At 35.9% G+C, this 23,492-nt stretch overlaps 2 protein-coding genes across 4 annotated transcripts in view; both read left to right on the forward strand.

Moving 5' to 3' along the window:
• Positions 1-16,564, forward strand: part of LOC127834147 (mediator of DNA damage checkpoint protein 1-like) — a 29,566-nt gene extending 13,002 nt beyond the window's left edge. Inside the window, exons 3-5 of the mRNA XM_052359781.1 lie at positions 9,969-11,087; positions 15,719-15,861; positions 16,559-16,564. Coding sequence (XP_052215741.1) covers positions 9,969-11,087; positions 15,719-15,861; positions 16,559-16,564 — 1,268 coding nt within the window. The remainder of the gene's footprint in view (positions 1-9,968; positions 11,088-15,718; positions 15,862-16,558) is intronic.
• Positions 16,565-18,639: 2,075 nt separating this feature from the next.
• Positions 18,640-22,688, forward strand: LOC127833772 (uncharacterized). 3 transcript variants are annotated; one of them, XM_052359200.1, is made up of 5 exons: positions 18,640-18,709; positions 20,243-20,730; positions 21,009-21,156; positions 21,311-21,457; positions 21,753-22,688. In XM_052359200.1, exons 2-5 carry the CDS (start codon positions 20,301-20,303, stop codon positions 22,000-22,002), a joined length of 975 nt encoding a protein of 324 aa, XP_052215160.1. In that variant the 5' UTR covers positions 18,640-18,709; positions 20,243-20,300; the 3' UTR covers positions 22,003-22,688. The 3 variants fall into 3 exon arrangements, with proteins under 3 accessions (XP_052215160.1, XP_052215159.1, XP_052215157.1); XM_052359199.1 differs by having other exon boundaries at positions 18,641-18,709; positions 20,225-20,730; XM_052359197.1 differs by lacking the exon at positions 18,640-18,709 and having other exon boundaries at positions 19,975-20,730.
• The last annotated feature ends 804 nt before the right edge of the window (positions 22,689-23,492 follow it).

Below are 23,492 nucleotides of genomic sequence, written 5' to 3' on the forward strand. Positions count from 1 at the left end.
CCAGATATCAAGTCACTTAACGCCCCCACACCCTCATGCCGACTTATGCGGACCCCCCCCCCCCCCCCCCCTCAATCCAGGACATGTTAGGACATGTTCATCTGGATCCGTCTCTATGTGCTATAAACCGGTAAACGTGTATTTCGGTTAATTCAGCTCATATTTTTGCTCTATTTGCCATCAGTTCGTATAATCGTTAATTATACTCGTTCACTGTACTTTGAAGCATTCACTTCTACAACGAACTATGTCTGTTGAGCACGTAGAGTGCTGATACGACAGTATAGCAATGGTCAAAGTGTGCATATACGTGTACATGTATATACAACTGTACGCATTCTGTCGTTAAAGTTTCCAGCATTTATTGCAATTGTTAAACCATATTTCTCTCCTGCGGTGTTTATCTGTTGCTACCATATTAACTAAGCTCTTGGTGTCGGATCCTCGTTATTTGCGCCGATTTGGTTAATTTAAGAAATAATGTAAGAATAACCGTTGTTTATCGGTCTGATGCATTGGGAAAAAACATTTTGGCTGAAACATAGCCACGCATCAGAACACCAGAGTTGTTCATCGACCGATACAAAACGGTAATGCAAAAATTATTACGATTCTTACATGATTTAATAAATAAGTGCAGATATTAAATGAAAAATTAATATCACTATGCTGTTTCTGGTCAGGAATATCTGTGAGCATTGTTGGTGAGTTTTTACAACGCTTATTGCTTTATTTGTCGATTTGAAAAATCAGAGAGCATTATGTCAGCAAAGTAGCCGCTTGTGTGTTACAGCAGCGATGTAATTGGTGTTTATTGTGTAATATGTCAATCAATTGCTCTCGCACGGTCCAACATTAGCGTCATAAGCGCTGTGATATTCTCTTTAGAGCTGTTTTATTGTTTTTAGCGCTGCGTTATTGTTGGTCATTAGCGCTTGGTTAATGTCCTCAGCGCTTTGATATTGTTATTAGCGCAAAGATAATGGATTGTACCTTTGATTATGTCATAAGCGCTGTGATATTGTCATTAGCGAAGTAATCATCCTAGGCGCGGTGTATTTGGCATTAGCGATGTGATTTTGTCATAAGCGCTGTGATATTGTCATTAGCGAAGTGATATTTTCATTAGCTCGGTGATATTGTCATAAGCACGATTTTATTGAAGTCAGTGTTTCAATATTGTCCTAAGCGCTTTGATATTGGCATGTCATGTAACAGCTTATAACATATCGTTTATTCTTATGAGTTTATTCTTATGATGGAAATTAATAAGGGGATATTTCCATAATATGTATATGCAGTGTTAGGACGAAGTTTGAGAATTTAATAATACATTTTTGTGAGATATTTGTCATTTACAAATAATTTAAGAGTACACATAAACCAAGCCCTGGTTTAAGATTTATTTCAAGTAAGAACACAAATACGTTTACACACAGGGTGGGGTATAATTGGGATCAATAAAATGAAAAGTCATATAGATAAAAGAATCGGAGGACATATACTTAACAATGAGTTCAGGGTCAGCATATAGACACGAGATTAAAAGTACCCACACATGGTCATCAAACAGCACAGATGAAAGGGTCAACTATTTGCATAGGATACACAAGTTATGGTACTGACGAATATAACGGGATTACTCTGTACCAATATAAATTGATTAGATTTTAGTATATTTGCCAAGCAAGTAAATACATGAAAAATTGTTCCTTCTAGAATATTCTGACGAATCAACCAATAAATAATACGCCCGGACCTTGGTGACAAATGGGAATTACAAGTAAATTTTATGTAAATTAACCTGGGGATAAAATGCAGTGTTTTTAGTTAGTAGAAGAGAATCTGCGGTTAGATTTGAAAAGAACTTGGAGAGTTGTAACGTCTTCTTGACGTGGCGGCCATATTGGCTGACGCGCTGTAAAATTGTATTTCGTGTACATTAGCAACCGTTGTGTTAAAAGAAATATTCAACATAAATTAATCGCGATGAAATCAGAAATGAACTTTGGTTGTTACTGTGTGTTCACAATGTGTTACTACGTGACAGGCATTAGCGATGTGATATTGTCCTAAGCGCTGTGATATTAGCGCTGTCATATTCTCATTACCACTGTATGATTGTATTCAGCGCTTTAATAATGTTATTATCGCTGTGTTATTGTCATGAGCGCTGTGATATTGTAATCAGCCATGTGTTATTGTCATAAGCGCTCTGCTATTGTCATAATCGCTTTGATATTGTAATAAGCTTTGATATTGTCATCTTTTTAAAAATTAGCGCTGTGTTATAGTCATTGGCGCTGTGATTTGTCATGAGCGCTCTGATTTGTCATCAGCGCTGTGTTATTGTCATTATCGCTGTGATATTGTCATAAGTACTATCATATTGTCATGAGCGCTACGATATTGTCATGAGCGTCGTGATATCGTCAACAGCGTTGTGTTATTGTCATTATTAGTGTGTTATTGTCATCAAATTACAATATCAAAGCGCTTATGACACTATCTTACTTACTGTCTTACTGAAACTTGGACAAATAAAGACTCTACCCTAGACCTAAAAGGCTATTCACTCATACAGACGATTGCAACACCGTAGAGCGAAGCGCTCGAGTGCTGGTATTGTGATTTACATTAAAGACTATATTCGTAAAGGTGTTACATTAGTAAAAAATGACATTGATTGCATTGTTTGGCTTAAATTAGATAAAATGTTTTTTAATATTGAATCAGATGTATATTTATGTGTTGTATATATTGCACCTGAAAATTCCCCTGTCCACTCTTTGTATACTTATGATATTTTTCAAACTATTGAATTAGATATTAATTTTTATCAAACCAAAGGAAAGGTATTTTTTACTAGAGACACAAACTCGCGAACGGGAAATAAAGCTGATTACATCAAAAATGATAGGTATATAAGCGATACCGATTTTGATACTGTCCCAGATATTGAAACCTTAATCCCACGCTCAACTTGTGACCTTACTTCGAATCGATTTGGAGACAACCTGTTAGATATTTGTAAAGCGACTAATATTCGTATCGTGAACGGACGTTTACATAACGATCAAAATATTGGTAAAATAACGTGCTATACACATAATGGTGAAAGCTTAGTTGATTATTTATTAACTGCGCACTCCAATTTTACGGACATTTTAGATTTTACCGTTAACGATTTCACGGAATTCTCGAACCATGCGCCGCTGACATTTGCTCTCCGCACGAATAACGCTGTTTCGACTAGTAATATTAATCCGATTGTTTATTTTAAATGGAAACCCGAGAACAAATGCGACTTTCTTCGTGATGTTTCGTGCGATGTACATAATCTGGAACACATGTTATTATCACAAATTGATTCAAACTCTGATCCGGATATCCTAGTGGGATAATTTTCGAATAACTTAAATTCTAAAGGAGAAAAGTATTTTAATCGCATTATAAATCTTGAAAGTAAAGGGTTTATAGATAATGATACAAATAAACAAAGGTGGTTTAACGAAGAATGTAAAACCAAACAATCTCAATGTACCAGAGCTACATACGAGTATAATCTTAACAAAAACGAGCGTACACGAGAACAAATGATTGCATCGAAAAAGGATTATAAGTATACTTGTAGAAAAACTAAATTAAAGTACAACACTGATCAAAGCAAGCATATGAACACTATGAGAAGGAAATCACCCCGTGAGTTTTGGAAATTATTTAAACGTAAAACTACATCACAAAACTCAAATACGATACCGTTAATCGAATTCCACGATTATTTCAGTAAATTAGCGGACGAAGGTGACCTAAATATAAATTCGTTTGAACCCGATACTTTTTTACATGAATTTGACAATAGGTTTAACACAGAACCCTCGTACCCCGAACTCGATAATCCTATATCGACAGAAGAAATTATTAGGGCAACCAAACGGTTGAAAAACAATAAAGCTCATGCGCATGACAATATTATATATGAATATTTTACTGAAACAATCGATGTAATCGTCAGACCGTTATAAATATTGTTTAACTACATACTTGATAAAAAGCGTTTTCCGCGCAGCTGGTCATCTGGTATTATAATACCAATTCATAAACGTGGGGACATATCAGATCCAAATAACTATCGGGGAATTACTTTAATAAGTTGATTTGCGAAATTGTTTACAAGCATATTAAATGAACGGCTTAAACAATGGGCAGAAACGAATGACATTCTAACGGACGCACAATTCGGCTTAAAACCAAACTGTAGCACGGTCGATGCAATATTTATTCTTAATGCACTTATAGAAAAACAGTTTCAGAATAAAGGTAAACTATACTGTTGTTATATTGACTACCGCAAAGCATATGACGTCATCAATCGCGGCCAATTATGGAGTAAGATGATTAATGTGGGCATCGACGGTAAACTATTAACACTTATTCGATCCATGTACGATGAAGTGAAATTACAGGTTAAACACATGGGTAAATTATCAGACGTATTTAATAGTAACGTCGGCTTTATTTTCTGAAACACCGGATGGTCTTCAAGAATCATTAAACAATTTAGAAACCTACTGCGATAAGTGGAATTTAACGGTAAACATTGAAAAAACAAAGGTCATGGTAATCCGAAAAGGTGGTACAATTAGTAAAACATTAAAATGGACATATAAAGGTCAAGAAATAAAAATTTGTAACAATTGTAATTACCTTGGAATTGTCATTTCAAGCGGTGGATCTTTTGCGTCCGCAACAAATACATTGTATGGCACAGCTTTAAAAGCGATGCATTCTTTGTTCACTCTCACAAAAGACATGAACGTGCCTATACATATCATGTTAAATTTATTTAACGCATATGCATAATCAATTTTAAACTATAACTGTGAGGTATGGGGATTTATGAAAGCGGAAAACATTGAGCGCGTCCATCGTAAATTTTGTAAAAGAATATTGAATGTTAAGATGTCAACAAACTCATTATCGCTATATGCCGAAGTTGGTCGATTCCGCTTGTATTTAGACAGATATGTCAGGATCGTGAAATACTTTTTGAAATTATATACTGTAAAAGAGGGTAATTGTATTCTTAAACACATAATTATCACAGAGATTAGAAATTGAACGCAAAAATAACACAAACAATTGGTCATCGAAAGTACGAGACATTCTTAACCAAACCGGTTTTAACGATGTATGGCTATTCCCCGAATCTGTGAACTCTAATCAATTAATACCGCTACTTAAAACCAGATTACGAGACCAGTATATCACTAAGTGGAATACAAGTGTCACATCATCAATGATTTTATATAAAGAATTGAAACCAATATTCGAAAGATCTGCGTATCTTCATATTGTTGAAAATAAAAAACATAGGAATATTATTGCTAAATTACGTGTGTCGTCTCACAAATTATTAATTGAAACGGGTAGACACCAGAACATTGTCAGAGATCAACGCAAATGTGTTTTATGCAACCTCACTGATATCGATGATGAATATCACTTTGTTATTAAATGTCCTTATTATGCCGATATTAGGAATACATTAATTCCAAAGTATTACAGATCACGACCTAGTATGTTCAAGTTTATCGAACTACTTAATTGTTCAAACAAAATAGTGTTCAGAAAACATGCCATTTTTTGTTTAAAATGCTTTAAGTTACGAGAAGACGTGCTATATGTGTAGTATAAATGATATATCTTCCACAAAGACAATAAGCTTAGAATAATGTTATATTAGTAACAATTATTAAATTTCGTGTTCACATTAAACGATCACTTTGTATTAACCCATCCACGTGACATTCTCACTAAAACATGTTGTATGTCATTCCTTTGTTAAATTGATCTTTCCTCAAAATGATGTATGTTTTGTATATAATTGTCACGCATGCTGTTATTGCATATGTATTTTTATGGCGATGAGCTGTATGCTTAAGCTAAAATAGAATATTCTGTTCTGTACTATCATGTCGCTTATGACAATATCACAGCGCTGATGTCAATAATAAAGCGCCGATGATAATAACACAACGCTAATGACACAATCATATCGTTAAAGACAGTACCACTGTCCTGATAATTACAATTTCACAGCTATAATGCGCTTATTACAATATCACAGCGCTGATGAAAATTACATAACGCTGATGACAATATCAGAACGCTGATGCCAATATCACTATGCAAATGGCAATATAAAAACGCTGATGAAAAGATCATAGCGCCGATGATAATATCACCCGAATATCACCCGAAATAGTAAAATGGTTTCCGGATGATAACTCAATAACGCTTATGCCTAGGATCATGAAACTTCATAGGTACATTGATCATGACTGGCAGATGACCCCTATTGATTTTCAGGTCAAATGTCAAGGTCACGGTGACCCAAAATAGTAAAATGGTTTCTGGATGATAACTCAAGAATGCTTATGCCTAGAATCATGAAACTTGATAGGTAGATTGATCATGACTCGCAGATGACCCCTATTGATTTTGAGGTCACTCGGTCAAAGGTCAAGGTCACGGTGACCCGAAATAGTAAAATGGTTTCCGGATGATAACTCAAGAACGCTTATGCCTAGGATCATGAAACTTGATAGGTGCATTGATCATGACTGGCAGATGACCCCTATTGATTTTCAGGTCACTAGATCAAAGGTCACGGTCACAGTGACCCAAATTAGTAAAATGGTTTCCCGATGATAACTCAAGAAAGCTTATGGCTAGGATCATGAAACTTCATAAGTACATTGATCATGACTTGCAGATGACCCCTTTTGATTTTCAGGTCACCAGGTCAAAGGTCAAGGTCACAGTGACAAAAAACATATTTACAAAATGGCTGTCACTACAACTGAGAGCCCATATGGGGGGCATGCATGTTTTACAAACAGCCCTTGTTTTTTTAGAAACCTTCAATTGGGAATTTGTTTGACAGCAATTAGGAAATAAAATTTGCAGTTTTTTTCTGATTGGGGAAGTGCCGCTTACTGGTACTTTATAAAGAATGAAAAAAATCGCTGCAACTAAAGCTGTAGATTCTTGCATAACCTGATTTAAATAGGTTATCAAAATAATGTAATGTGTCAAATAAATTTTTATTGTCAGGATTATCAATGTATAATGATGTAGAACTGAGGGACAGCATACTTGTTTTGCAAATGAAATAGTTCATACATAATGGCCAGATTAGATGTCTCTCGTTTTTTTTTTAAATTCTGTCGTCACAAAAAAACTAGCAATTTTTTAACAGCAATTCATAAATCACAGTCTTTACTGTATACACTTAGTTTGTAGCTGTATATTAAAGCTACTTGATCGTTACCGATTGCCAAAATCGCATTTGGCTTTCAACCCAATTTAACATCCACAGATGTGAGGCAACTGTGTAAGAGACTGACTGCCATGCCTGGAAACGATCATCTCTCTATCCAGGCCAACAAGAACGCCATCATCCTGATAAAGGTGCTAATCAGGTCAACGTTCTGCTCCAATTGTGTAATTTAGGAGTTCAGGCCGTCCAACGAGGCTTTTGATTGGCTGATTGGAAAGATCAAGGTTAAGTAACATGCCCAGGTAAAAAGGAGTTACTAGGCTGATATCTCTCTCATTGGGCCTATTTCTATCAAATTTGGTAGGTAGTGACATCTAATAGTTCTCTACTTAGTTTTTTTCAAATTATGCCCCTGGGAACAAATTTGACCTTGCCCCAGGGGTCACACAAATGAACATATGCTTAAATAAGGCCTATTTTGTGCAAACTTCAAAAATCTCCTTGTTCTTAATTATAGAGCCTAGGGCTACTAAATTTGGTATGTTGTGATATCTAATAGTTCTCTACCAAATTTGTTCAAATTATTCCCCAGGGCTCAAATTTGACCCTGTCCCGGGAGGTCACAAAACTGAGCATATGACGTTTATCAGGGGAGATTACTGCGGTCGTGTGGCTGTGACCAACAACAACAACAACATCTTGTAAACATGAGATGAAACCCTGTCATTTAGTGCCATTTTAGATCAGATGGTGACTGCTTACAAAGGAATTGAAGTAAGAACATGTGTTCTGAATGTTTTTCTTATAAACTGAAGAAAGTTGGGATTTATTTAAATATGTCGAAAGTGAACATATATCCGGATAAAAAAAATCGAATGACATGTTTATTTAATGTCTTTTTTGTAGTGTTTAAACCAGTTTAATAATATCTTATTGATTTTAAAACACAACTTCCATGAACATAATTATTTCCATAAAAGTCAATATATGATACTGCAATGTAAACTCCAACTTTGTATCCAAGAGAAGGTGTTGGAATTAATGAAGTGCAATGTTCTTAACTATGGTATATGCTGCTTTTTAATAACTAATGATTCATTGTTCCATTTGTGAATTGTGACTCATGAATTGTGGAGATATGATTGTCAATTGCTCAACGATCCATATAAATTTCTGATCATTTTATAATTTTCTTAATATAAGTTATGAATTGATCTTAGAAGTCATATGTACTACTTAATTAAATACATTTATAAATATAAGAAATAATCTTTAGATTATCATAATATTCTCAGGCCTGTTGGTCTAAGGGATGTGTGGGTTGTTAATTATGTATGCCCCTCTTCGAAGAAGAGGGTGTTTATTGTTTTGCACATGTCGGTCCGTCCGTAATCCGTATGTCCGTCCACCAGATGGTTTCTGGATGATAACTCAAGAACGCTTAGGCCTAAGATCATGACACTTCAAAGGTACATTGATCATTACTCGCAGATTACCCCTGCTGATTTTGAAGTCACTAGGTCAAAGGTCAAGGTCACGGTGACCCGAAATAGTAAAATGTTTTCCGGATGATAACTCAAGAACGCTTATGCCTAGGATCATGAAACTTCATAGGTACATTGATCATGACTCGCAGATGACCCTATTGATTTTCAGGTCAAAGGTCAAGGTCACGGTGACCGGAAATAGTAAAATGGTTTCCGGATGATAACTCAAGAACGTTTTATGCCTAGGATCATGAAACTTCATAGTTGCATTGATCATGATTCGCAGATGACCCTTATTGATTCTCAGGTGAAAGGTCATGGTCACTGTGACCCGAAATAGAAAAATGTTTTCTGGATGATAACTCAAGAACGCTTATTCCTAGGATCATGAAACATGGATCATGACTCGCAGTTTACCCCTATTGATTTTCAGGTAACTAGGTCAAAGGTCACGGTGACTCAACTTAAAAAATGGTTTCCGGATTATAACTCAAGAACGCTTATGCCTAGGATCATGAAACTTCATAGGTACATTTATCATGACTCGCAGATGACCCCTATTGACTTTCAGGTCACTAGGTCAAAGGTCAAGGTCACGGTGACTTCACACAGTAAAATAGTTTCCAGATGATAACTAAAGAAAGCGTACGCCTAGGATCATGAAACTTCATTGGTACATTAATCATGACTCACAGATGGACCCCTATTGATTTTCAGGTCACTAGGTCAAAGGTCAAGGTCACAGTGCCAATCAAACGTATTCACTCAATGGCTGCCACTACAACTGACAGCCCATATGGGGGGGGGCATGCATGTTTTACAAACAGCCCTTGTTTGAGATGATTCTTTACAAAGAAAGATGCTACTACTGTATTTGTTATAAATGTGTGAAAGGCTCTTAGAAGGAACCAGAGATTATTAACTCTTTACCAAACACCAACAGGATTTTACAAGTTTATAGCTGACGACATTATTTAATTAATTATGATAAAATGAGGAATTGCTCAAGATTTCCTGTTTATTTGTTTTATTTTGCAAATAAAGTTAATTATTATTAACATGATTAAAAAAACATTATCTCGGAACAATGTATTGGTAAAAATAAATTTGTCAGAACTCTTGCATATTGGTCATCATTTTGTATCAACATACAATATGAAAAGTTGATGTGAAACAGACAATAATTACATTTCCAGGTCTAGGCATGATAATGGGTGTAGCCGGCAGCTCTGCTCAGGGAATGTCCCCGCAGATGACCCCCTGGAACCAGGGAGCTACTTCCGGGTACGCAAACGCCTGGTCCCCAGGGGTGGGAAGCGGTATGACCCCAGTGACAGCTGGATTTTCCCCGTCTTTAAGCGAGAGCGGCTACAGTCCTGGCTACAGTCCTGCCTGGTCAACACAGCCTGGCTCACCCAGCTCGCCCTCCAGCCCATATATTCCAAGCCCGAGAGGTCCTATGTCTCCAAGCTACAGCTCCACCTCGCCTTCGTACATTCCCAGCTCGCTTGCAATGTCTGGAGGCACTCCACAGAGTCCTGGGTACTCTCCCACCAGCCCCAGTTACAGTCCAACGAGCCCTGGGTATTCACCGACGTCGCCTAACTACAGTCCGACATCACCATCGTATTCACCTACAAGTCCATCATACAGTCCTTCGAGTCCATCATACAGCCCGACCAGTCCGTCATATTCCCCAACCAGCCCAAGCTACAGTCCAACAAGTCCTAGCTACTCTCCAACGTCGCCCAGTTACAGCCCTACTTCACCGAGCTACAGTCCGACAAGCCCCAGCTATTCCCCAACCAGCCCCAGTTATTCTCCCACGTCACCGAGTTACAGTCAAACCTCACCCTCCTACTCTCCCACATCCCCTAGCTACTCCCCCACGTCGCCTAGCTACAGCCCCACCAGCCCCTCTTACTCCCCCAACTCCCCGAGCTATTCCCCTACGTCGCCCAGTAACTCCCCTACTAGCCCCAATTACATCCCCAGCTCGCCCAGCTACAGCTCCTCCAGCCCTAGCTACTCCCCTTCGTCACCTGCTTACTCCCTCTCCAGTCCGAACTACAGCCCCTCTTCACCCTCATACTTCCCCTCCTCACCAAAATACAGCCCACAATCCCCTTCTACTCGCCAACAAGCCCCTCATATTCACCCTCCAGCCCCAAATATTCACCCACATCCCCGAGCTACTCCCCTGGAAACTTCAGCTACTCGCCAAGCTCCCCTCAATATCCCCCCTTATCCCCGGCGTATTCACCCTCCTCCCCTGCATACAGCCCAGGCATGGCCAGTGACCGAGGCTCCCACAAGTACTCTCCCAGCTCCCCACAGTACAGTCCGACATCCCCGACATATTCTGCCTCAAGCCCACAGTACTCGCCTGCCAGTCCAAGCTATTCTCCATCAAGTCCGCAATATTCGCCCGCTAGTCTGTCATACAGCCCATCAAGTCCACAGTACAGTCCTTCGTCCCCTGCTTACACTCCAACAACTCCGAAGTATTCCCCTACTAGCCCGAAATACAGTGCTGCAGATGATAGTGATTCAGTTTAGGCTTAGATGTTATATTTTGTAAAGAAACAAGCCATGTTTGTTTGGCATATACATGGACGTGAATGCTACAATTCAGACATATGTCTTGAATTAACAATGGCAGAAATCATTCATGTACCTTGCATATGACTTTGCCCGTTTAAGTCAGTACTGGCAAAATGTGTGTTGATAATTGATATATATATATATATATATATATATATATATATATATATATATATATGTATGTATAAATATATATATATATATATATATATATATATATATAGATATATATTCTCAATTTGTGTACAAAAAGCCCAAACAAAGCTTAATGGTGTTGGCTGTGTAAGCTATATGTGTGTACATACATATTAAGTAGAAATTTTCCTTGTAAGTGGAAGAAGAGTGTATGCAATATTTGTTATGAATGTATGTTTTGCATTAAAATCTTGTATGACTTTTAAGCTGACAATGTGACAACGACTATAAAAAATATGTTGTATTAAAACTGTAATTACAATGCGGTGTTATATTTTAGTTGTATTGTGGATCACATTTGGGGGCTGAATTTTGCATTTTTTTAATGCCGGGTCTACCAAGTATTTGTTTTTGTGAACAATAAATTACTTATTGTAAGAATCAAATATTGAAAAAGAGAGAGAAAAAGTTCATAGATTATTTTGATTTTCTTGAACACTTAATTCATCAATCTGTATTGGTGACAGTTTGTATAACTTGATAATTGAAAACATGTGTTGACTTCAGATTCATTACATCATGTTTGTTTCTCTGTATATATGTGTATAGGATATGTAATATTTTGTTTCATTGGTAACATCTCTTGAGCATACAGACATAGAGGCTCAATGCAACCATGTCTAGTGCTATCTATATAAAGTTGTCCAAAGAAAGAATTAGCACTATTTGTGAATAAACCATCTATTTAGTGTTTAAAATATATGTATTAATTATGTGTGATTTTGTCGTATGTACATTTTTATCACAATCATTGTATATATGGATCTCAAACTTAATTGTTCATTGTTGTACAAACTTGGATAATTACATTCATTTTTGCTCACAGTACATACCAAGTTCCTGTCATATTCACTGTAAAAGTTTCCTCCAAAAAGCAGGACTGTTTAATTAAACAGTGTTGGATGTGTATTAAATAATTTTGATTTGTATATATATTTATGGGTAGTAAATGCAAACCATGAGGTATGAATAACAGCATCTATCTATAAAAATAATAGTGTGATAATTTTTAATCTATCAAGAATTGACAAATATTTTGAGATGGAAATGTAAACTTTATTTTACTGTATAGCGCTCATGTTCGGGGTTACTTTTTCATTATTAATATGCAGATTTTCAACACTAATGTTGTTCTTTGTCTATGGAAAAATCTGTGCAAATCAATACATTCATTAAAATAAACATTTGTCCCATTTTTAACCAGGTTTTCCGATGGAAAATCTGGTTATTAGATTGGCGAATGTGGACGGCGGGCTGGCGGGCGGAAAAGCTTGTCCGGGCCATTACTTTGTCGTTCATTATGAGATTTTAAAATCATTTGGCACATTTGTTCACCATCATTAGATGGTATGTCGCGCGAAAGAATTATGTCGATATCTCCAAGGTCAAGGTTACAATTTGAGTTCAAAGGTCAAAAATGGCTATAAATGAGCTTGTCCGGGCCATAACTTTGTCGTTCATTGTCAGATTTTAAAATCATTTGGCACATTTGTTCACCATCATTAGACAGTGTGTCGCGCGAAAGAATTACGTCGATATCTCCAAGGTCAAGGTCACACATTGAGTTCAAAAGTAAAAAATGGCCATAAATGAGCTTGTTCGGGCCAGATCTATGTCATTCATGGTGAGATTTTAAAATCATTGGGCACAATTGTTCACCATCATGGGACGATGTGTGGCACGAAAGAATTACGTCAATAATTCCAAGGTCAAGGTCACCACGACTAAAAATATATTTATTTTGATACAGATGTGGTTAATTATAAACAATTATCAGTTAAAGGGAGACAACTAAAACTGAACTGATTAAATCAGTTCAGTTTTAGTTGTCTCCCTTTATCTGACTTTTTTCTCATTGAAAACCTTGTTTTGTGACAATTTTGTCCCTTGTCTTTACTTAACTTGAATTACCTTTAAATATTATAACTATTATGCCCCCACGAAGTTGTAGGCAACAAGCATCGCGCTTGTCCTGCCATGTGCCTGCATATAAGAACATGGACTTAAATCCTGAAGCTTATGTTTTCAACTACTGCTCAAACTTCACAGTGGAATAACCTAAGGTGATCTCATTTAAAGGACGGTAACGATATTTGCATGATTATGGACTCTGTCACTGTTCCACTCTAGATTATATTAGCTTGAAGCTTGTTTAATAAAGCCCCTTTCATTTATGAGTGAATCTTGCTTTAACTCTTACAGCTGAATAACTTTTATGTGCGGATGATCATCAAGAAAGGAATTTAAGCTGCCACACTTTTTGGCAGAAGTATGATAATTTGTCTGTTTGTCTTTCCACTATATAAGATGATCAAACACTTAAAGGGACCTTTTCACAGATTTTGTCATGAATTGAGGTTTGTCGTTAAATACTTTATATTGATAAATGTAAACGTTGGATCTAAAAAGCTCCTGTAAAAACAAAAACAAGATTAAAGAAAAAAGTAACCCTCAACTGGGCTCGAACCACTGGCCCCTGGAGTAAAATTCTAATGCTTAGACCTTTCGCCAAAACGTGCTTATACAATGAATGATGTATTTTATACTTTGTATAAGCAATCTTTGTAGTGTCACAAAATATAAAGACAACAACAAAACTCTCCAAATTATTCAATCGTTTCGCGTTGCAACGCTTTATAATTTTCAGGTTTTTAAATCGTCAAAAGATGAATAAAATGGATATTTTAGAGCATGGTAAATGTTCCGTATTACTACATATCCTCAACAATATAATAACTAAAACGAAAATGTGCGAATCTGAAAAAAAAAATGTCAATATACCAAACGTGAAAAGGCCCCTTTACGTTTATTTTTTGATGATAACACATTGTAATGAATTTGTCCGTAGTTAAGCTAGAAGTTATTGAGATTTGAACTTGAAAATTGATTTAAAGAGTTATATAACATCAAAGTTCGATTATACCTGGTAAATACAAAATATGGGGTGACAACATGTCCAGGATATTACTCAAAAGGTCAGGGTTGAAAGTGGAACCATGCGAACGACAGTAGTTAAAAATTAGACGAATCCATTGAATTTCTTTGTTAACCAACATAGACTAGTGAGAAGGGACTATGGCGGTTGGGGTGCAAACAAGTGTACATTCTTATATCGTTTCAGTGTTTAAAGGAGCGGTAATGATGCACGGATATCATTACTCAGACCTGTGTTTATATCCCGTACCGAAGAAAAACGATTTATCACGATCGACAAACCAACTCCTTGTTGACTATGAACAATCATTATTTCGCTAAAATTATTTGTAGAATACCGATACATAACGAACGATAACACGTTCTGCTGACGCTATCTACCATCTAAACGAAAAGGTTCAGTCGGTAGTTATAAATCTCACGACTTTATGTCGGAGTTGGTCAACTAAGTATCATATTTCCCTAACAACGTAAACATAAGAGATAACAAAACAGATACCTGTATTGAATTTGCGATTCAACGTACAGCTATAGTGTTTTATTTTAATATCAGTTGGTGTTAATATGTACAATTTGTCATAATAATACAGCAAGAAAATATATTTTACTCTAACTTTAATTTTTAATGTAAAAGATATTGGAAGTACTTATCAAACTAAGAAGCAGTGATTTTCAAATCGAAAGTAGAAAACTGTTTAAAAACATTTTAAAATGGCGTCTAGACGACTTCAGGATTCCAACAGAAACAATGCAGGCGACTTTATTGGAGAAAGTGCTGTGACACAATCATGTGAGCCTTGTATGAAAACCAACGTATCAAAAACTGCTACGGTGTTCTGCATTGATTGTGATGAATATTTGTGTGATGCCTGCAAAAATCCACTTACAGTATATAAATCGGGTAAGCATGACATAATCAACTTTCAGGACAAGAAATTAATGATCGACATGAAAGGAATTGACAAGTGTCATGAGCATGGCAGAGAAATAGAGTTTTTCTGCCATGATCATAATTAGCTTTGTTGCAGTTCATGCGTTCACAGAAAATGTAACCAGGTTGATGAAATAGCCAAAGTATCCGGACGAAAAGGATCCGAACTGCAAGCATTGAAACAATCGTTGATTCAATTGCAATCCGAGGCTGAGGAAATTATAGCGGATTGTAAGCGTTCGGAAACTGGTTTAAATGAGTCGATTGCAAAGATTTCTTCAGAGGTGGATAAGATGAGGGATCGTATCATGCAACTGTTTGAGAAAGCAAAGCAGAAATTGATAACTGAGGCAAACGACTTTAAAACTTCAGAGATTAAACGAATTGGTAATAAACGTGACACCTCGCTGAAACTAAAGGAAGAGGTAAATAAAGTCTTGCAGATGTGTTGTATCGTTTTAGAACGTGGAACGCCCAAGCAGCAGTATATTTATTCGGAACAAATGAAGAATAACCGGAAAACAATGGAATTAAACATAAACGATCAAATAAATATCACATGTGTATCAACAGTTACAGTATCTTTTCCAACAGAGGTTACTTCAATCCTTGAGATGGGAAGAAATTTCATAAAACTGAATTATGATGGCAACAAGACAGGTATTTTCTTTAACAATTACTTTTCATTTGTCGAATTTAAATTATGCTATTTTTACGTAGCCCAGAGAAAAAGGAGCAGTATGAAAACGGAACCATGGAGGGAATGGTTCAAAAAATTTATTAAGATTTAACTAATTTGATATTGTAATTTCTATTTATTTATTCTTGTATTGCAATTTAAAACCAGCTCCATATTATGTATTCGTGCTTTGAAATACTTATAAGTTTATTGGTTTTTAGTCACATGTCCGTTAAAACATATATCGTCTGTTATAATAGCAAACCGCTTTATGCTAAATGCTAATCGCGTATCTGGTATCTCTACATTCAAAAATGCAAATTCAATACGGAAAATTAAAATAACTTTAAAACTAACTTTTAAATATAAGCTTTGATTAAACGTAAGTCAATGATAAGCAGGATGTTGTGTTTGCTAAATTAATTAATGGTTTATGTTTCCAGGTATAATGATGTGATTTTATTGGAAAGTATGTTATGATTCTATGAAATTATTTTGGCCGTACACCACTGAACGAAACAAGGCCGCCGTTTGAAATGGCGTGTTAGCGATAATTATGTTTTTATTAAGATATTTACTTGTATACCAATACGCAACCAATAGTGTACGCATTAACATAATATAGGGGAGACCGGGGCAAAGTGGTACAATTTAAAAACTTTTTTCGATTAATACTATATGAACTCGTATGCAGTGCTAGCAACGTGTTTATCATGAACTATCATATCAAATTTAACAAGTAGTGTATGTACCAACACGATAAAATGTCGCTTTTATTGCCAATATTGTTTAATAAATCATAAGTAAATGTAACACTTTGCCCCGGACTTCGGGGCAAAGTGTTACACATCCCCGGGGTAATGTGTTACAGCGTGATGAACATGTTCTATGTAGGTCCAGTCTCATGGAATTCGTGTTTGAAATGAGTCAAAAACATTTAATACTAATACAAAAGCATTAAAATTTAATATATAAACATAAGAGGCATCAACTTTGTTCTTTACAATTATGTTTGAATCATCACCTGAACAATAGATCTATAATTTTCTTTAAGCAGTAAACTAAACCAATTAATCGAGGCGATATTCACGATTTAAAAATTCAACTGATCAATATGAAAGGAAGTACACATATTTGTATCAAACGTACAGTAATATGATATAAATAACAATGTATACTTCACAAAAGGCATTATGAAGACAGTCTTATAACCGGTATAAGATAAATACAGGAAATAAAATTCGAACTGTTCAAACCCAAAACGTTGAAATACAAAAGTTGTGTTTGAAACGGTTTAATGTCATGATTAAACCACGCAGATTTTCACAACAAACACTTAAACTAATCGTCGTCAGAATTGTCATCTGATTCACAGTTTTGACAAACAAAAACGTGTCTCTGTGATACAGCTGTGCACTCTTCGTGTGCCCAATATTTACAGGCTACACACTGGATCCATTTCTCTCTCGATCTACTGTTTGAGTATGGCTCTACACATATAAGACAATAGCAGTCTTCTTCATCAGATGAATCAATGTCATCATATTTCCTTTTAGTTGGTTTCTTTTTCTTCTGTTTAGCCTTCGTTACGGATTTTGTTTTATCGGGTCTTTTTGATGTGGGTTTGTTCTTTCTCTGTTCTCGTTTACGAAGGGCATCCTCGATTGCATTTTTCTCTGGCGTATCAGTTAGTATGACGGTTTTCGCTTTCTTGGTCCGATTTTACCCTTTCTAGGAGGAGCTTTCGGGAGTGGTCTTACATGTTCCGGTAAGGATAAAAGACTTAAGTAAAAAAATTGCTTTGTAAATAACACCAAGGCACAATGTCTTGTTTTTTAGAGCGTCAGTAACTTAATATGTTACTAGCAACATAAATAACCATAAATGGTCCTGGTCTAGTCCTGTCGTGAGCTAGTCCATGGTAACACCCTGTTGTCAGCACTCATGGGTATCTAGCAGTTTCGATCTCACGTTCAAGCTTAAGTTACTCGTCCGACGCTTGCAATGAAGACATTCAACCGAGGTGTTTATTACAAGGTGATTCACATCGGAAACTTAACTTTATTTAGGGTCGTCTCGATTCTAGAAATCTGGCGCTACCCCCACAACCCAACTAAAAAGTCTGCTGGAGCGATAAAAATATACCACACACGGCATATGCATATATTTAATGCATATATGTTTTGTCGTTCCCAAAACTTAGTTACTCCAGGAAAGGAGATAACTAACTTAGTAAGTAATGGTAAAGTCGGAAGTAGAAAGTGGGACAGTGCTTATGTTGTATTGTTTTATTTAGATATCAGTTGGTGTGCATACATTTGAAGTAGCATAATAAGAAAGAAAGAACATAACTTGGTCGACGATTTCATTTTTAAAAGTGAAAATTATTGGATGTATTTGGGCCGTGTCGCGGCAAAACCTGTATTCGTGACATCAGTTATGTCGTTGGTAAATTCTCTGTAAAGTGACGTCCACATTTTATTTAATTTGCGCGATTTCGTCATCACTGCAACATGTGGTTCTGTGTAGCTGTTTTGGACAGTTTTATATTTGTGTTAAATATGAAATGATGTGATATGGATAATGAAATAGAAGTAAGTAGTATATTTTATTATAATTGGCTATTTTGCAAAATTGGTTTGATCTAAATATTTAATAGAATATAGCGAACTAGACGTGTTTACAAATTAACCACCAGTTTAAACGTTGTTAAGATATTCAGTGAACGAAAATTTATTTACGGTATAACTTATCAAACTAAAAATTGTTATTTTTATTTGTACATGAATCGTTGTAAGAGTTTATCCCAACCTTTTATTGGAACCATGGGGTTACTACAATTTTTTTTTCCAATATTGAACCCGATCGATTCTAATTTGTTGTGCCGATCCTGAAGGCTAAACAGTTTTTATAATTCAAAGCAAAATAGTATTTGATATTTGTTAGTTTTTTTTTTCGATTTTTATTATAAACTCGACCATAGTCTCTAAATTATTATGTATCCAACTTCTTAATAGATTTAAATAGATTAATATGCAGGAAAGAATATTGCATAGAAGTTAGAAAGATTTTTGTCACTTATTATCCTTGTTTCGGTAGGAAATAGCTTGCATATCGCACATATAGATCTACATTGTCTACTTTTATTTAAGGAGTGCAAAAACAAATTTCTGTAATTTCGCGTATAGAAACACGTATCGATAATTTAATGTTTGAATAATTGGCATAGACTATATACGTTTCCAGGAACTGGACAATTTATTGTCCGACCACTTTGGGCGAACTCCATCGGCATCTCAGGTGAGCTCAAATTCCGATGATGGGACTTATATAAATTCCCCAAATGATCATTCATTTAGTGAGGACGAAAACAGTTAAGCAGCAAATAGTGTTGATTGTAGAGCCAGAAATTTCATTCACCAACATGACATTGCATGTAACAACAGTGATGAGTATGAAAGTGATGTGGACGATACATACATTGTCAGTGGTGCATGCGCCAGTGGTGACATGGACGCTGACTATGCAACTGTCAGGCAGTTTCTCGAGATCGGATGTGGTTGCAAGAGTAAGTGTACTGTTAATTTTGAAATTGGCCAGGTATACCATCATATATTGAACATGAGAGAATTGACAAAGGAAGAGAAGGATATTATTGTCATGAGTAATCTTAAGTGTGGAAATGGCCTGACTACAAAACGAGGGAAGCCAAGGAAACGTTCGATGGTTTCATACAATGCATTCCAAAAGCCAGTTTCCAAGAAAACGTTTATGCTGGTTAATGACATTGGTAGATCAGCTTTAGAAAATCTTGTAGACCATTATAAGCAGAATGGTCCATTGCCAAGAAAGCATGGAAACGTAGGAAAGAAACCACCACAAGCCGTCATTTATGATGATGTAAAACGCGTGGTTGAATTTTTGCAAAATTATGCGGACACGTATGGTATCCCCCAACCAGCAGCTCCCAGAGGAAGCGACAATACTCCTCCAATTTATCTTGACAGTGGCAAAACAAAACTAACCATTCATAAAGAGTATATAGAAAGTTGTCGCGAGGCTGGGGTTAGATCTTTGCAGCGAACTGCTTTCTGTGAAATTTGGAAAAGCTGTCTGTGTCACATTAGAATAGCTTCGCCTAGGGATGATGTATGCGCAACATGTGAAGGCCATAGAAAGAACATTATGAAGGCAATAGAAGAGAGTGAAAAGTTAGAGGCTGCCGAAAACTTCAAACAACATGTGATAAATGCCCAAAAAGAAAGAGAACTTTATAATGACTGTGTAAAGCGTGCCAAGGAAACATGCATATTAAGTTCTGATAAAAGAACAAACCACTATACTTTTGATTTTAGTCAAAATGTATCCATTCCTCACTTCTCGCGGCAAATGGGGCCAATTTATTTCATGTCCCTTCGCAAAGTACAGATTTTTGGTGTACGGATAGATGGACTGCCTAAACAGCTCAATTGTTTGATTGATGAAAGTGAAACTATGGGCATAGATGGTACCCAAACACACGGACCCAATGCTGTCATCTCGATGCTGGATATGGTGCTAGACACCCACGGGCGTGGTGAATCGACATGCTCCATCCATGCGGATAATTGTCCAGGTATTATTTTGTAAAATTATCCAGTGGTAATCAATCATATGATTCATTTAGTTATATTTGAATACATATTTCAAACATATGAGTAAATATTGAGTTCATAACAATTAAACATTATTTATATCTATGACTATATATTATATGGTAATAATTGTTTGATTTTTCTTTTAATGTAGGCGTAACAAAATGTGTAACGTTACCTTAATAACCAAGAAAAAAATATAGAAACGTTTTAGTATGTTTTTTTAGAATGTAAATATATGGTCTGCAATATTTTACAGGTCAGAACAAGAACCGCTACCTCATTGGCTATTTCACATGGCGTGTGATGACCGGTAGACATGTCGTGATAGAATACCACATGCAAATACCAGGACATGCCAGGTGTCTGGTTGACAGTGGATTTGGGCATTTAAAGAAACTTTACAGGTACCTAAACGCCGCCTTTGTTGTATGTGTAAGAATTTTAAAAAAAAGGTAAATTTTCCTTGCATGGAGTGTTTTATTTATTTAGCATGTAGAATAAGATCGAGTTTACATTTCTTCTCCTGACAATACTAGCAATCTGATCATTGAAATTCAGGAGGTCGAACATTGAGACAATGGACTCATTGACCCAGATGGTGAATATGTCCTCAGCATCCAATGAAGCAGTGAGGTATCCGGCATGGAACTGGCGGGATTGGAAAGGGTTTTTGTCCCGACTGTTTTGTCCTGTACCAGCGATAAGGTATTTACTAACGTAGGCCTATGATAATTGGTTGAAAATGTTCACACCACTGAGTAGAATTGTTAATATTTTTTTTCTGTATAACGGTTTTATACTGATGTTTAACGAAAAGTGTAAAATTCCTAAAGTGCAATACAAAGCGAAAAGAAAAACAAAACTCGGATATAACCATGCACATTGTCTTCAATTATAGTTACCAATGCAAATGAATATTATTCGCAAATGCATCATAATTTTGTGTCATATACAAACGTATTAAAATGTTTGCCAAAATAGTATTTATTTTTATTTTCAGACAATATCAGTACTTCCGCATGACGACGGAAGAGCCAGGTGTGGTCACAATGCGCACGAGAGTCGGATGTCCAGAGGTCAAGGTTACAGTGACTATGGATGGCGTCCATATTCCATACCAACAACCGCAGATTGTAGAGGCCAAAGGACTCAGCCGAAACAGACAGGAGTACTTGTACAAAGTTGTCAGGCCATATCTCAGCGATGCTTACAAGGATGCTACTTGCCCATGCCCAGAAACATCACTATAGTTATGTCGTCGCATCTATCGCATCTACGGCGAAATATTACACACATTATAATGTCAATATTTACAGGCGAATGACAAATAACTTGAAACTTATTCTTCAGTACTTTTTGAATATCCTTCAATGTCTGTTTGAATACATTGGTTTATTTATAACACATTTAAATAACACTTTTTCATATCAAATGAAATATTTGTATTCACTTCTGCTCGTTTCTATAGAATTCATGGCAAACGAAGAATTATGCATACAATATAAGCTGTACGATAAATAAATTGTGAACATGCTAAGAATAATTATAAAAATTATTAAAGATTACTCGACTCTTAATTTTTAGAAACAGCACTTTTGGGAAATAAAAATCTAACATTTCAACACAATGAAATTATTTTATTATTTTTATTATTGGATATTGTTGGTTTATGTATTAATGGTGTAATTGATAATGTTTGTTTTGATGCGTGCATTCCTATGAAAAACTAAATGATATGTTGTGAAAATATGTGAGATTAGTTTAGAAAAAAATGATTTAAACTGTATGGTTTGCTGGTCGATGTAGATATAAGTGGACTTTGTTGCTAAGCAACGTATGTTAGTTTACAGTTTAATGTTAATCACAACTATTTTTAGACCAAATAGATACCTGATAATATATTTTTAACAAAATAAATGTGTTCTTAAATGTTAAATCATGTCTTGTTTATAAGTGTGGATTTTGATGTAACATACATCTGAATGCGGTTTACTTGAAAACGTTGTTAACGTTGTTAACGTCAAAACACCTCTGCAGTGCTGTTACTAAAATAAAAATTTCTCTGTAAGTAATGGGGCTATATCTATAAATTTGGTATCATAATAACAAGCACAGAACAGTCTTTATTAATCCATAGAAAACAAAAAATGTCAAATTTTGTCACGAATACAGGTTTTGCCGCGACACGGCCCATTTATTAAACGTGCAAACCGTGGTTTTTTAAATCGAAGGTATAACACGGTTTTAACACAATTTCACAATAACTTCTAGAATATTTCGGGATTCAAACAAAGACAATGCAGGCGACTTTATTGGAGAAAGTACTGCGACACAAACATGTGAGCCTTGTATGAAAACCAACGTATCAAAAACTGGTACGGTTTTCTGCAAGGATTGTGATGAATTCTTGTGTGATACTTGCAAAAATCCACATACTGTGTATAAACCAGGTCAGCATAACATTTTCAATGGGCAGGACACTAAATCTGCGCCCGTTATAATCGACATTAAAGGAATGGACAAGTGTCACGAGCATGGACGAGACATAGAGTTTTTCTGCCAGGATCATTATAAACAGTGTTGCAGTTCATGCGTTCTCATTCACAGGAAATGTGACCAAGTGGATGAAATAGCCAAAGTATCAAGACAAACACGAACTGAGCTTCAAGCATTAGAACAATCGTTAATAAAATTGCAATCTGATGCTGAGTCTATTCAAGCGGATTGTGAGCAGTCGGAA

Source organism: Dreissena polymorpha, chromosome 6 (assembly GCF_020536995.1).
Source record: "Dreissena polymorpha isolate Duluth1 chromosome 6, UMN_Dpol_1.0, whole genome shotgun sequence".
In the NCBI taxonomy this organism is placed as follows: Eukaryota; Metazoa; Mollusca; class Bivalvia; order Myida; family Dreissenidae; genus Dreissena; species Dreissena polymorpha.